The 16,872-nt window shown below is 36.7% G+C and overlaps 1 protein-coding gene across 1 annotated transcript in view; it reads right to left on the bottom strand.

Annotated features, from left to right (window-relative positions):
- LOC106872121 (ran-binding protein 9) overlaps nt 1-16,872 on the bottom strand; it is a 191,449-nt gene that overhangs the window by 2,239 nt on the left and 172,338 nt on the right. Inside the window, exons 8-9 of the mRNA XM_089351189.1 lie at nt 13,290-13,862; nt 12,506-12,657 (exon numbers count right to left, since the gene is read on the bottom strand). Of these exons, the coding sequence (XP_089207315.1) occupies nt 12,506-12,657; nt 13,290-13,862 (725 nt within the window). The remainder of the gene's footprint in view (nt 1-12,505; nt 12,658-13,289; nt 13,863-16,872) is intronic.

A 16,872-nucleotide genomic window follows, 5' to 3' on the forward strand; every position in this document is an offset into this window, starting at 1 on the left:
GAACACTCATTAACACTATCTATACCAAAGACATATTAATGTCTTATCTATAACTATGAAATCTCAGTGGTGCATATATGCGTTACTCAAAGACAGCCGTAAAATTTCATAGATGCTTATATGCGTCTGTGATACGGACAGTGTTAAAGAATTTTAATGCTACACTAAAGTTTATTTAGCAAAAGATAGCTTCACATAAAAAAAAAGGTAGAGATATATTTTAGATACATGACGTTTCATAGAGTGCACATAATTAAAGTAAGTGCATTGTGGAAGAGCCATTCTGGCCATTGAGTAGCACACAAAGCTAATAAAATTCACTTCAAATTTCATGAGGTGTCAAAACTTTCATCATACAACTGCAGCCTGGTCAATGACAAAGTTTAACTGCAACTCATGAAATTAAATTAAAACCTTTTGTTATCAATACTTCTGTTGAAACACACTACCTTTGTTTCAAATGATTTTTAAAATAATGAAGAATTTAGTAAAATAATTTTGTCATTAAGTTGGTGCCTGGAACAAATTAATGCAAAAAATTTTAATGGAAGATTTTCATTCAAGATCACTTTAACCCTTTAGTGTTTAAACCGGCTGTATCCGGCCCAAATATTCTACACATTTTATGCTCAAACTGGCCAGAACCAGCATCTCACACCTACCCTGCAATGTCATTCTGAAAATAAGCAATTACATCTTTCCTATCTTGAAGCTACAAAATAATATCAGATAAATTTTTTTAAATGTGAATAAATAAGGATTATTTTTGCCAAATTAATCTGAACGCTAAAGGTTTAAAACAAGAGCTAGGTGTGGTCTCAGGCAAGTAGGAGTCAAAACGGTTGAAGTGAATTTATCAGTCCCCTGTGCTGTTTAATGGTCAGACTGACTCTTCCAGAATGTAGTCGCTTCAACTTCAACACACTCTTCCAGATCAAGTCAGTCTCTAGACAAGTTCAACTCCAAAATATAAAATTAAAAATAATACAATAACATTTTTCTGACAACATAACTTTAAACCCTTTAGTATTCAGATTATTCTGTTAAATGTAATGCTTTTTATTTACTCGAAATGTTTTGAATTAATCATGCATTATCTTTACAGCTTTGAGGTTTCAATGATGTGATTGTTTGTTTTTTAAAATGTTACTGTAGGTTAGGTGTGAGAGGTTAGATAGAGCTAATCTGAATGTAAAGCATGTAGAATATTTTGGCCAGATAGGTCTGATTTAATTGCAAAAGGGTTAAATGTGGATCAGACCTTATGAGGCCTTGCTGTACTCAAAAATGGGGGAACTGATGTTGACAAAATATTGAATCTGTTATCTTAATCCTTTTGATAGCAACTCGCCTGAAACTGCTCTTTGTGCAGATACAAACTTCTTGTTTTAGAGTAGTCTAAATTAAAACCATCAAAATTTCATGTTAAAACTATGTTCCAAATGCCAGCAAAATACTGATTACAGTGTTTTACTAAATTCTCTATTATTTTCAAAATTAACTGAAATAAGCACAGTGTATTTCAGTAGAAATATAGTAACAGTGAAAGGGTTAATCATTTTCACACCCAAAAAGCAAGCTTCAATCCACTATTTTACAGTATGTACCATGTACTTTTTCCATGACACCTGCACCAGTGAGCTCACCATGCTGCTCCTAAGACTAAGGTTCCCTTCAACTGAGTGGGCATACAATAAAGAAGGAACTGGCTTTTTAGCTATGGAATGAGGGGTTAGAATGTGAGAGAAGGGAGCAGAACAGAACAGGTTTCTTACTTTAGAGGAACTATATGGTTCTTCCCCTTACAGAAGAGAAGGTGGGAGTGGCTCAGATGGAGGTGGAAAGAGATATAAATAAAGGGTAATGAGGTGTCGAGGTGCACACCTTCAAGATATGAAATGAGTAGAAGGGAGTGAGGACAGAAGAACGGGAAGTGTGAGTGGGCAGAAAATGACATCACACCAGGGTACGCAATTTTTAATTGCTTCCAACTTTTCCTTTAAGCATATGAACAATGCTGTAGTGGTGCTATTGGAAAAGGACTCAAGCAAGGAGAGTAGGATGTAATAAAAAAAATCTTCTGGTCTACAGTTCTAAACAAGTAATTGAGTATTTTGGCAAAGATGCTTACCAACAGGTTGGCTCTTATAATCAACAATACAATTGAAGACACATGAATTTGTGCAATCCCACCCCTAAAATTATCTACGCAACCACTTCCATTTCATTTTTTCTTCTAGTGTGTGTGTGCATTGTCCACTGGTTCAGGAGGTCACAACCAAAAAGATATGCTCTTCTTTATTGTTTTTCTTTTGTTACAGTTGTTTTTGTGATTGTTTTTGTTGTCATTGCTGTCCTTGTTCTTTCTGTTCTTTTGCAGCAAATGGTTGTTTAATTTTTCTCTGCAGGATGTGGTGCATCAATGTAGTAGTCACAGCAGCTTTAGCTGTTATATTAATAATTTCTGTTGCTATGGCTGCAACACCTTTGCCAGTTCTAAGAGAGAGATAAACTGGTGATATTCTGAACACTGACCTTCTCTTTCTTCCACTGAAATGTGCTCTCTTTCCTCCTCTTTCTATCTCACACCCCTCTCCCACTAACATTTCTGTTTGGCTGGCATAATACGGATTACAAAAGAATTCCAATGACTAAAACTGCACTGATATGCAGTGGGTTAGCTTCTGCACAAAATTATCAACAGAAATAATAATCATATTAATTTATAAAAGAGAAGGAAAAAAGAAGAAAAAAAACTCATAAGTAGAAAATGAAAAGTAAAAAAACAAAACAAAAAAACTCATGGATCAAAAACACAACATAACTTCCTCATCAAATACTACTACTAATAATTATAGTTTCAAATGTTGACCCAAGGTCAGCAATTTTAGCTGGAAAGGGTTGGTTGATTACATTGACCTCAGTGCTTGATTGGTACTTTATTTTATTGACCTCAACAGGATGAAAGGCAAAGTTGACCTTTGTGGAATCTGAACTCAAGAATTGAAAGAGCTGACAGAAATGTTAACCATTTTGTCCAACACGTTAATGATTCTGTCCAGTTTACAACTCTGATAATAATAATAATTGTTTATAATTTAGGAATAATACCAGTAATTTTGAGTGGAGGAGGAGAGGAGTCAATAAGATTGATCAAAGTATTGGACTGGTACTTTATCTCATTGACCCTGAGGGGGATGGAAAGCAAAGTTGACCTCAGTGGGGACTGAACTCAGAACATAAAAACCCAGAAGAAATTCTGCAAGGCATTTTGTCAAGATTCTACCAGCTTGTTGCCCTAACAACAATGATAATTGCAGCTAATTAAATTTCTCATTTAAGAAAACATCAAATCATTAAACAACAGATAATGTATTGGTTATAAGTTCCTAGCAACCACACCTGAAAATTTCTCAAATACAGGTGAATCTCGATTATATTTTCAATGAGAAAATCAGTAATACCATTTAAATGCTAGACTCAATATTAACCCTTTGGAGATGGAGCCTCATTTGGAGTTTCAGTGCGAAGAAGATGGATCCCTTTTTACAAACCCTACAGAGGGCATGCACTTCTTTAGAAAAAAAAAAAAAAACTTTACATATATAAAACTATATATATACTCTTTAAGGAAACCGAATGAACTAATACAATCTTCTTTGTCATTTGGCTTTTCGGCTAATAGATTGGCCCTGCCATCTCCTAAGGGTTAAAATGGTCCAGTTCTGTGCTAATTTTATATTTGAAATTTGACTTGATCCAAGCATCTGGAACTCATGAGTGTGAAAGAAAAGGAGGTGGGTGTAGGAGTGGTAGAAATAGTAGAGCATTCCTCTAATTTTTTAATGGTTTCAGTCAGTAGGACCAGGCCATGCTCAAGTATCATTGCCTTCAAAGGCTTTTTTTTTTTCTTTTTAGTCAATCCTGTTGCACCCCAGCACTTCTTCTAGGGAAGTTATATTTTATTGGTTGGCTAAGTTAATTGCCTGCCAATACACCTTTCTTTCTTTTAACTGACAGTGTTGTGTCAAACACATAAACACACATTTGTATATACAACAGGCTTCCTCACAGTTTCCATCTACTAAATTCCACCAACAAGGTTTATCTCTCCACATTCTTTAGAATTCAAATCTCAATAGTGAAAGATTTTTGCTTTTCGTTCCTCTACAGCAGGGTTTTTCAAACTGTGGTCCGCAGACCACAGGGGGTCCGCAAGGACAAGACAGGGGGTCCGTGGAAAGCCAAGCAAGCACATCCTTCTCACTAAGTATGTATTAAAAAATTCCTGTGTGTATAATTGACAATAAACCTATTTGTTAAATACTGTTAAATAAATAAATGTAAAAATATATGTTATTTTAAGCAAATATTTATGTATAAATTTCATAAGCGTTTATAAGGGGGTCCCTAAGGTAAAGCCTGAAATATAAAGGGGTCCGCAAGTCAAAAAGTTTGAAAACCCCTGCTCTACAGTTATATATTGGTGGATGATTCAATTGATTCTCCTCTCCCAACTCCTCTATTAATTAGCAAGAAGTCATCAATATGAGGAATAAAATACTGTATTAAACGTGCAGGTGTGGCTGCATGGTTAAGAAGCTTGCCTCCCAACCCTGTGGGTTTGAGTTCAGTCCCACTGCATGGCACCTTGTGCAAGTGTCTGAAGCCTGGTAAGTAGATGTGGTAGAGTATATGCTTGTGTGTATCTAGACATCATGCGATGGTTGCAAATGAACACAATCATCACACAAGTGAAGTTGCTCATGTCTAATCTACCATGAAAAATATATTTGGCCAAGGGGAAATCAGCCTCAAAAATTCTGACTGACCCATGCAAGCATGGAAAAGTAGATGTTAAATGGTGATAACGATGATAAAATTAAAAGTCTTTTAAAGACCATCCTATTCAGTTAATGTTACCAATTATAGGTTGGTATTTGCAAGGAAATCTCCCAAGACATTATTGACCTATAATGAAAAATTTAAAAACAAATAAACAAACTAACTTTTTGTATTCCAATATTGTAGTACTTTTAATTTAGTTTTAGTCCAATGTGATTATTTAATTTATGCGTTACATTAAGATGTTATCAAACAAACCAGATTGTTTTACAATTTCCAATGAAAGCAGAAAATTGTGCCCCACCCTAATTCCTGCTAAAAATAGGTCAAAATGCTGACTAACAACACAAGCAGCAAATACAGGATGAATGTTAACAATTTAGAAATGACGTGATTCAACAAATTAGAATAAAAAATAAAAAAATAAATTCTTCAATTAAAAACACTTTCATAAAATCAAAATGATTTTAGTTACAAAAGATGCTTTGTCATTTTGGTGTTTACGACCAATGAGGGGGGGGAGGGGGGGGAGACAAAGACAAAGGAGAGAGGGAGGGAGGTTGGGGTGGGTAGGGGCAATGAAAAGATGAAAATTTAGATTCTTTTTCTTCTTCTTTTTCTCCTAAAATTCAACTCTAGTAACTTGCAGGTAAGCACCACAAATAATGAAGAAGTTAAATGTGGCTGGGAAAATATGAAGGCTGAAACAAAAACCTGAAGATAATCAATATGAAGAACTAAGTCGATGCAACTAACCAGCAGTATGAGAACATAACTTAGTCATTTTTAAGCTGATGTTTGAGACAAATAAACATGAAATTTTGATGTAAGATTTCAAATTAGATTACTTCAAAACATGTAGTGTGTATCATAGAATCAGTCAATATCAGGCGGCAAGTGATGGATATGAGTTCGAGAACTGCTACACCCATTTTGCTGTAGCCAAAGGTTGTAGCATTTTATTCTGCTTAGCTAACAATAGATTCCATTACTACTGTGTGGTTAGCATTGGGAAAAGAAGCCAGCTATGAAAAAAAAAATCACTTCCTCAAATATTTATATTTTCAAAATCTATTCCACCAATCCTGGAATGCGAAAAATCAATGGAAAACAGAAACAAGAGAAAGAGTGGGGGAAGACATCTAATGATTTGCAAACTATATCAAATGATGAACAAACATTGATAAATATCATTTGATGCATTTGTTGTAACATATTACATCAGAATCTTCAATATTTGATTTGATAACTATCTCACACGTTTTAATATGGTGCAAATAATAAATTTAAGTTTGCTCCACAGATAACCAAAAGGAGTTCTTCTACACAAAATAAAACATACTGTTAAACCCACAAAAACTAAATCAAGTTGGTTTATGAGAAAACCAAATAACCAAATCAAATTTTAACAAACTAGCAAAACATCATTCCAAATATGGAAACAACTAATGAATAATTTCCTATCAAACAAATTTTAGTCTTGTTTTTGTAGTCGGTTTGCAAAATCCTTTATATGAATTCGTGTATTGAAGCATATTTTATTGTATCTGGGGAGAGTCATTCTCTTTTAGTGCCTTATTAATTTAACACACTCACTGATTTCCAATCATTTACCTACTTATTTTTACTAAAATTTTCATTGTATTGCAACTTTTCAATAGTCGTTGACTCTGTCCGTTATCAGAACTGTGTTCTTTTTGTTTGTTTGTTTGTTTGTGTGCATACACGTGTGTACCTCCGTCTCCTTGTGTGTGCATGTTTGAGTGTGTCTGTGTATTTTGTGTGACTATACATGTGCATCTGTTATGTATGGACATGTCTCCATATGCATCCTTGTGTGCATGTGTGTATATGGTCATGTGTTTCAGTCTTCATTTGTATGTATGTCTCCATATGTGCCCTTGTGCAAAGTGTGCGTGTGTGTATCCATGCATGCATGTATACATGTATGTATGTGTGTGTGTGTTTGTGTGTGCGCCCATCTGTCCGTATTACCTAAGTGCCTATTTATCTGTATATCTACCTGTCCATATACGTATCCATTTACCTACATATATATATACACGCACACACACACATATATATATACATATCTATATACATACATATGCCTACATACTGGCCTACTAACAACACTGTCTATGTATATGTAATATATACAGACAATATATAGGTATGTGTATATATACACGAACAGTGTTGTTAGTAGGCCAATATGTAGGGATGGGTGTGTATATATATCATCATCATCATCGTTTAACGTCCGCTTTCCATGCTAGCATGGGTTGGACGATTTGACTGAGGACTGGTGCAACCGGATGGCTACACCAGGCTCCAATCTAATTTGGCAGAGTTTCTACAGCTGGATGCCCTTCCTAACGCCAACCACTCAGAGAGTGTAGTGGGTGCTTTTACGTGTCACCTGCACGAAAACGGCCACGCTCGAAATGGTGTCTTTTATGTGCCACCCGCACAAGAGCCAGTCCAGGGGCACTGGCAACGATCTCACTCGAAAACCCTACAAGGCCAGTCAGGCGGTACTGGCAACGGTCACGCTCAGGATGGTACATCTTATGTGCCACCCGCACAAGAGCCAGTCCAGGGGCACTGGCAACGATCTCACTTGGCTTGCCGGGTCTTCTCACGCACAGCGCATTTCCAAAGGTCTCGGTCAGTAGTCATCGCCTCGGTGAGGCCCAATGTTCGAAGGTCTTGCCTCACCACCTCAGCCCAGGTCTTCCTGGGCCAACCTCTTCCACGGGTTCCCTCAACTGTTAGGGAGTGGCACTTTTTCACGCAGCTATCCTCATTCATTCTCACCACATGTCCAAACCAGCGCAATCGTCTCTCTTGCACACCACTACTGACGCTTCTTATGTTCAGCTTTTCTCTCAAGATACTTACACTCTGACGGGTATGCACATTTACATTACACATCCAGCGGAGCATACTGGCTTCATTCCTTGCGAGCTTACGCATGTCCTCAGCAGTCACAGCCCATGTAGCATGGCTGTTTGTACACATGCGTCATACAGTCTGCCTTTTACTCTGAGTGAGAGTCCCTTTGTCGCCAGCAGAGGTAAGAGCTCTCTAAACTTGGCCCAGGCTATTCTTATTCTAGCAGCTACACTTTCAGCGCACCCACCCCCACTACTAACTTGGTCACCCAGATAGCGGAAGCTATCAACTGCCTCTAGTTTTTCTCCCTGGAATGAGATATATATATATATATATATATATATGGATGCGTATGTGTATATGTATATATATGTAGGTAAATGGCTATGTATATAGACAAGTAGATATACAGATAGATAGGTACATAGGTTATACGGACGGACAGACAGGCACACACACACACATACAAATGAAAACTGAAACACATGACCAAATACATACATACACACTTCACACAAGGACACATACAGAGACATGTCCACACATAACAGATGCACATACATAATCACACATAATGACACAGACACACTCAAACATACATACACAAGGAGACAGAGGTTCTTCACGCAAATACACACATAAAAACATGAACACACAAGCACATGGACATGCAGAATACATACATCTGCATATGCATTCACACAAACAAACAAAAAGAATGCAGTTCCGATAGCGAACAGAGTCAATGGTTATTGAAAAGGTTGCAAGACGCAACAAAAATTTTAGTAAAAATAAATAAGTAAATGAGTGGAAATCGGTGAGTGTTAGATTAATCTCCATATATATAAAACTGAGAATGTGTCTGTCTATTTGTGTGCATCACTAAAACTTGAAAACTACCCAACTGATTTCACTCAAATTTTAAACATGCCCTACTTAGGGTCCATGCAGTGTCATGGGTCCCAAAAATTTTCAACTTCTTGCCTAATGTGAGCCAAGAGCAATCTCTTATTTCTTACACTATTTTAGTATTACGTATCAAAAGTGAAATAATAACATCTCCATTGTAATGTGAGATAATACTTTCAGTTTTAATAGTTTCACTATTAATACGGAAACTTAAAAATGAAGCTATTATCTCACTTACATATATACATGCATATATATATACTCATTTATTATTTGTTATATATATATATATATATATATATATATATATATATATATCCTTAGTCATTGCATGGTGATCACCATAAGCTTTAAGCTTATATAAAAATATGACTTATTTTCAGATTGCAAAATGTGTGTGTGTGTGTGTGTGTGTGTGTGTGTGTGTGTAGTGGGTGTTTTATGTAGCGCTGGCACAAGGGCCAGTCAGGCAATATATATACATATGTATATATATATACGTGTGTCTCTTCGAAACGCCTGTGTTAGAATGGTGGCAGCTGATGAAGGAAAATGTTCTCTATGTAGCCTGTGTGTTTTCTGTACTCTGGTTATTATTTTTTTGTCTACGTTTTGTTTGCAACGTCCTGTACCCAGATATACACCTATATATACAGGTAGATGTAGGTATGCACATACTTGTACGTATATATGCATATACTCATTTATTATTTGTTTTATATATATATATATATATATATATATATATATATATATATACGTACGTTATACGTATATATATATATATATGACACTGCTTGTATGACAGCAACACTTGTTTACAATCAGTATGGAATGTGAAGACAAAGAAACACAAACATACACTCATACTCACAGATATCATCATCATCATCATCATCATCATCATCTTTTAATGCTTGTTCTCCATGCTGACTTGGGTTGGACAGTCTGACAGGAGTTGGCTAGCTGAAGAGCTACTTGGGCTCTATTTATCTGTTTTGGCATGGCTTCTATATTTGAATGTCCCCTCTTAATGCCAACCACTTTACAAAGTGAACTGGTTGGATTTACATGGCACCAGCATGGGTGCTTTTATGTGGCACTAGCACAGGTACTTTTACATGACACTCACACGAGTACTTTTGTGTGACTTCAGCACCCACAAGCCCACAAGACTAGGATCTCTTGGCTGAGACAGGAATTTAAGGGACATGCCTATATGCATGAACAACCACAATTTTACTTAGCTCAGCATGTCTTTTCAAGCACAATAAGCCACCAGAAGTCTCAGTCCCTTGTCATCTCCTCTGTGAGACCCAACATCTGAAAATCCTTTCTCACCACTTCATCCTATGTTTTTCTGGGTCTACCCCTTTTACATGTTCTCTCTACAATTAGAGATCAGCACTTCTCTCCCTTGCACATTACATCTGATGCTTCTTCCTGACACAAAACCAAACTATATCTCATCTAGGCTAACTGTCTTTCTGATTAATTGAGCTATGACCCTTTCTGTAACTTTCATCCACTGGTCCAGCAATTTGATCCCTCTGTAATTATTTCTGTAACAGTTGACTATAATGCTGCTACACCAGTCATTGGGTATGACTGCTTCATGGATAACCTAATTAACTATACAGGTGACTAGGCCATATCCCACTCTGCCAGATATTTTAAGCATCTTAGCAGTGATTCCTGATGAGCCATATACAAGGCTTCGGTTAGCCTGGGGCTATAGTAGAAAACACTTACCCAAGATGTCATGCAGTGGGATTGAACCAAAACCAAGTGGTTGGGAAGCAAACTTCTTAACCACATAGCCATGCTTGTGCCTCTATAAACATCAAAAATTTATAATATTTGAGAAATAATTAAAATCCTAATTAATAAACATTTGTTTCAAAGGCAGTAGACTAATTTTTACAATTCACACGGAACTATGTGACAAAATCAAAGCAGAAAAAAGATATAATGGTTATTTATTGCATCCATAAGGAATCATCACTCTTAAAAGCTTAATATCGCATGGATTTAGAAAGGGTCCATTAAAATATTAGATCTGATCCTAGAAAAGGTCCACTAATAGGTGCAGGAGTGGCTGTGTGGTAAGTAGCTTGCTTACCAATCACATGGTTCCGGGTTCATTCCCACTGTGTGGCACCTTGGGCAAGTGTTTTCTACTATAACCTCGGGCCGACCAAAGCCTTGTGAGTGGATTTGGTAGACGGAAACTGAAAGAAGCTTGTCGTATGTATATATATATATATATATATATATATATATATATATATATATATATATATATATGTATGTGTGTATATGTTTGTGTGTCTGTGTTTGTCCCCCCCAACATCGCTTGACAACTGATGCTGGTGTGTTTACGTCCCTGTAACTTAGTGGTTCGGCAAAAGAGACCGATAGAATAAGTACTAGGCTTATAAAGAATAAGTCCTGGGATCGATTTGCTCGACTAAAAGCGGTGCTCCAGCATGGCCACAGTCAAATGGCTGAAACAAGTAAAAGAGTAAAAAGAGTAAAAGAGAGTAATACAGTAATTACTAGGACTGTAATCTTAGAGACTAATGAAGAATATTGTTCAGAATAAGGACAGAAAGAGTTACAAATGATTTGAGTAATGTGCAAGGAAACGAGGACTAAGAAGTTGCTAAATACAAGAGAAATGAAAATGGTTAGCAAAAAGCTGCAATTGGATTACTGAAACCTTTCTTTTTGATGAAATCAGGAACATGAAAAGAACTTTAATGTCTAGCTTGACCTACTCTATAAAGTCGCAGCCACTTGTTCTCTCATCAGTTAATTTTGAAATTGAGAATCAATAGAAAACAAGGTTTCCTTTTCTTGATTTTTTATTCAAAGAACATAAATATTGCATATATAGTTATCATGATACTTGGTGTCAGAGAAAACTCAGATATTTGCTAGGAGAGTTTGGAGGGGGAAAAAAGTAAAAAAGGTTTACAAAATGAATGGCATATCAGTTTTTGTAAAGAGAGATTTTTTTTTTTTTTTTTTTTTGTGAAAAGGATTTATATGCACAGTATTGGTAGTTGAGGTTGAATATCAACTGAAACTCTTGTCGAATTAGAAAGTTAAAAATGAAACTAAATGCAATCTTTCACCCTTCATTTCTCACATGTGATGATGATGTGACCAACCAGACTATCAGATGTTGTTACACATTGCTGGTCACCATGCACTTCGCATCGCTTTAGCCATTGAACGACGCCACCCTTCTAGCTAGGTAAGCATCCCAACATTGTCCCCTGATCAGAAAGTGGAACAGGAACAATGTGAAATGAAGTGTTTTGCCTGAACTGGGAATTGAACCCACCATCTAGTGATTGTGAGCTTATTGCTATTGACAGACACATTACTGAACAGTGCTGGTGCGCAATGTTTCATTACCCACCTGGAGAAAGATGAACTTCATGACACTGACTCGACTTAGGCACACTAATATGAAATCAAAAGTATTTGTCCCTAGAACCCAGTGCATTATGGAACCATTATTACATATATGTGTGCACACACATACACACGGTGATATTTCATCATCATCATCACAATGTCAGTCTTTCATGCCGGTATGGGTTGGATGGTTTGACAGGATCTAACAAGTCTGAGGACTACATCATGCTCCAGTGTCTACTTTGGCATGGTTTCTACAACTGGTTGCCCTTCTTAATGAAAACACAGCATGCACAACTTACTTTTATCATGGTACCATTGTCTACCCACCCCACCCCACCCCACAAAACAAAACGAAACTCACATCTCAATATACAAAGTAGACATATATGCAAAAAAAAAAAAAAAAAAAAAAGAATCTCACCAACAAAGCTCTTTTATTGGTCTCATTCTTGCCATACTGTCTCCGTAACTGCAGGCTCATCCCCTGAAGCTCACGACCAAATTGTAGCATCTTCTCGATTGCTGCTTGACTACCACCGCACAGCTGTCGCTTCTGCGAGGGGGAATCCACTTCTGCAGAATAGATATCTTATGCATGATAACAATCAGCGAAGCTTTATTCTAGAAAGTAACTAACCTACACAATGCATATAAAACTTTGTCCCATTTGTATTTTACAACAACTTTAATTAAGAAATGAGAATTCAATGAATAATGAGAATTTTCTTTCAGGATTTCATCCTTATTAGAAACAGATTGATTACTGAATCATTTTGTTTTTTAATCATGTATACAGGCACAGGTGTGGTTGTGTGTTAAGAAGTTTGTGTCTCAACTACATGGTTCCAGGTTCTGTCTCACTACACAGCACCTTGAGCAAGTTTCTTCTATTATAGCCTTGGACTGATCAAAACCTTTTGAGTAGATTTGGTACATGCAAATTTGACTAAGCCCTTCATGGCAGTGCCCCAGAATGGCCACAGTCCAGTGATTGACACAAGTAAAAAACAAAAGACATAACAACTTGAAACCTTTCTGTCTAAAAATATTTGGTATCAGAAATAAAATCGATTTGCAAAATATTGGAAAAAGGTGTTTTTGACTACAGCAGACCCACAAAATTAAAACCTTATTACTCTCTAACCATAGTTGTGAATAAATAAATGAAAATAAAAAAAAGAAAAAAAGAAACTGTAAGCACTCACCCATGTCTTCTGTATCATCATAATCATCACATGTATTTCCATTAGCATATGTAACTTCAGCAGTACCATTGCTCATGGTACCATTTCCTGAGGAGGAGAGCCCATCACTCATTTCAACGTCTTCATTTTCAATAAGTCTTGATGGGACATTGTTATTGTTGCTTCCATTCATGGCAGCATTAGCAGCATTCATGTCTGACTCAGACAATGCTTGGGGATCGTTATTTTGGGGACAGCCAGAACTGTGCCCTTTGTTAATTAGATTTCTATTTGGGCTATTGCCAGTGGAAACAGACTGTTGTGTCACAGACCTATGAGCTAAATAACTGTAGCCACTACCGTGATGACTAGGACTCATACTTGGACTGGAACGGCTGCTTCCACCATGGGATTTGGGACTTCGGATTGCGGCACCTCGCACTTCACTGTCCGTGCCGTTGACCATTTCGATAAACTGTCTACATTTGAGCATAAATAGTAAGTTGGCTCGTCTTTCCAACAATCCTGGGTAAAGCTGGTGTGTTGTGTCGATTGCTTCACCCATACGACCAGCAAGAACCAGCTTTTGTATTTCTACAATGAAGTAAAGAAAACCCCATTTTAAAATAAAGAAGACAGGAACTGATGGTAGACAATTTCTATTTATATATAAATACAAAACCAGGAAGGAGCTTTCTTTTGATTATAAAAAAAAAAAAGAAAAAAAACAGTGGAGTTAAAAATTTACATTTATTGAGTGCAATTAATATTTTCTTTATTGGAGAAACAATTCTTCTTGGTTATTGATTCACTAGTATACTTTATTTATACAGTAATCACCAATATATTGATTTTGGCTATGTAACAGCACCAATTTCTGAGAAGCAATAGTGTGTAAAGTTTAATAAAATGCCTTAAGTGATTAAAGTGTTTGGTTGTGTTTATATAAATACAACCTTCTAATCCAATCGGTTAATTTTCCTTGATAAGGAAGGCAGAATACCAATCAGGAATAATTTATCATTTGTCCCTATGTGAGAACAGGAAAAGAATACTCAACAATCACCTGTAAAAATCTGAGTGCAGCTTCAATTTCCAATAGAAATATATATCATTAACAATGACATACATAGTCATTCTTAATACGTTCTGATAGAGTCAAGCACGAATATGCTAATTACTTTTGTATTTAGTCTTCAGAGAACAACTACTTTCAGACAATATGTGCTCGCAACACACTCAATTCACTGAAGGAGAAGGATGTTGGGACAGTGTTTTGGCCTGGTTGTGTTTCTTTGGTCAAAGCTAGCCTTGAATCAATAAATCTAAACAAGGGTTTTGACTCTTGTTTATAGACTGCAACAAACAAATTATTTGCTGATGCATGCAGATGCCTGCCAAACTGATAATAAATTGCTATGTTACACAAAGAACAGTGAAAATTAAAACAATGGTATACACATTAATTCTTAATATGTTCTACCATCATTTTGATTTCACTGTTCTCCATACACAGGACAATTTATTAATATATTATTAAATGTTTTACAAAAATTAGGTACCTTCTCTATTTAATATCATCAACTATTTGTCCTTAAATATTTTAACTTCTTATTTTGTATTATTCTTTTTTTCTGGTTATTTTGCCTTTTGGTTCTAGAATATGCCCAGTGCAGTTTGATACAATTCTCATTTACAGAATCTGTAAATGCATTTAATTCTAGACTGATCAAAATTTTAATAACTGCTTATCTAAAGATCTGATAAGCTGCTAGGTTTTGGTTACTTTTATTATATTACAAACATATTAGATCCATGGCAACAATTACTGTGTTATTGTATAAATCCTTTTCTGGATTACGACGACTTGTGTGGACAGAGCTTAGCATATTTCAGTACTGAGTGGAAGAAAGATAAGATCCTTGCTCAGTATTACAGGGAAGAAAGATAAGATCTATTGTAGGTAGCTTTTCCTGTGGGAAGAAGTGAAATCCTTTCACTACAAACCAATAAATTCTACAAGCAATGCCACAGTGAAGTCACTAATTACGCAGCAAGATGGATTTAGCCATGGGCATAATGTAAATGCCAGTGAGAGAATACAAATGATCAATCAGTCATCTTGTTGTCCAACTCTCAATTGACTCACCTATTCATATGAAATTATGATACAAATAATCTGAAGTTTATTACATTTTATATCATTTGTTGTTTTTGTATCATTACACTATCTACATCATAACAAATACAGTGAAATATATATATATATATATATATATATATATATATATATATATATATATATATATATATATATATATTGATATATATATATATATATATATATATATATATATATATATATATATATTTCACTGTATTTGTTATGATGTAGATAGTGTAATGATACAAAAACAACAAATGATATAAAATGTGAGGGTTGGAAATGAGTACAGCAATGAATTCCGGGTAGAGGTAGGGGTCCACCAAGGTTCCGTCCTCAGCCCCCTATTATTTACCATAGTCCTCCAGGCAATCACAGAGGAGTTCAAGACAGGTTGCCCCTGGGAGCTCCTCTATGCTGATGACCTTGCCCTAATTGCGGAGTCACTATCAGAACTAGAGGAGAAGTTTCAGGTGTGGAAGCAAGGTCTAGAATTGAAGGGCCTTAGAGTCAACCTAGCTAAAACCAAAATCCTAATAAGTAGGAAGGTAGATAAAACACAAACCCCTTCAGGTAGATGGCCCTGCTCAGTATGTAGAAAAGGAGTAGGTAGTAACTCTATAAGATGTACCCGGTGCAAGCTATGGACACATAAGAGGTGCAGCAACATCAAAGGCAGGTTAACTAGCAAGTTAGTTTTTGTTTGTGGCAGATGTTCAGGTGCAATAAAGACTGCAAACAAACAGGAAACAACTTCTATCTCATTCCAGGGTGAAAAACTAGAGGTAGTCGATAGCTTCCGCTATCTGGGCGACCAAGTTAGTAGTGGGGGTGGGTGCGCTGAAAGTGTAGCTGCTAGAATAAGAATAGCCTGGGCAAAGTTTAGAGAGCTCTTACCCCTGCTGGCGACAAAGGGACTCTCACTCAGAGTAAAAGGCAGACTGTATGACGCATGCGTACGAACAACCATGCTACATGGCAGTGAAACATGGGCTGTAACTGCTGAGGACATACGTAAGCTCGCAAGGAATGAAGCCAGTATGCTCCGTTGGATGTGTAATGTCAATGTGAATACCCGTCAGAGTGTAAGTATCTTGAGAGAAAAGCTGAACATTAGAAGCATCAGTTGTGGCGTGCAAGAGAGACGATTGCGCTGGTATGGACATGTGGTGAGAATGGAGGAGGATAGCTGCGTGAAAAAGTGCCACACCCTAACAGTTGAGGGAACCCGTGGAAGAGGTAGGCCCAGGAAGACCTGGGCTGAGGTGGTGAGGCAAGACCTTCGTACATTGGGCCTCACCGAGGCGATGACTACGGACCGAGACCTTTGGAAATGGGCTGTGCGTGAGAAGACCCGGCAAGCCAAGTAAGATCGTTGCCAGTGCCCCTGGACTGGTTCTTGTGCGGGTGGCACATGAGATGCACCATTTTGAGCGTGGC

This window comes from Octopus bimaculoides, chromosome 4 (assembly GCF_046866305.1).
Source record: "Octopus bimaculoides isolate indiv1 chromosome 4, ASM4686630v1, whole genome shotgun sequence".
Lineage (NCBI taxonomy): Eukaryota > Metazoa > Mollusca > Cephalopoda > Octopoda > Octopodidae > Octopus > Octopus bimaculoides.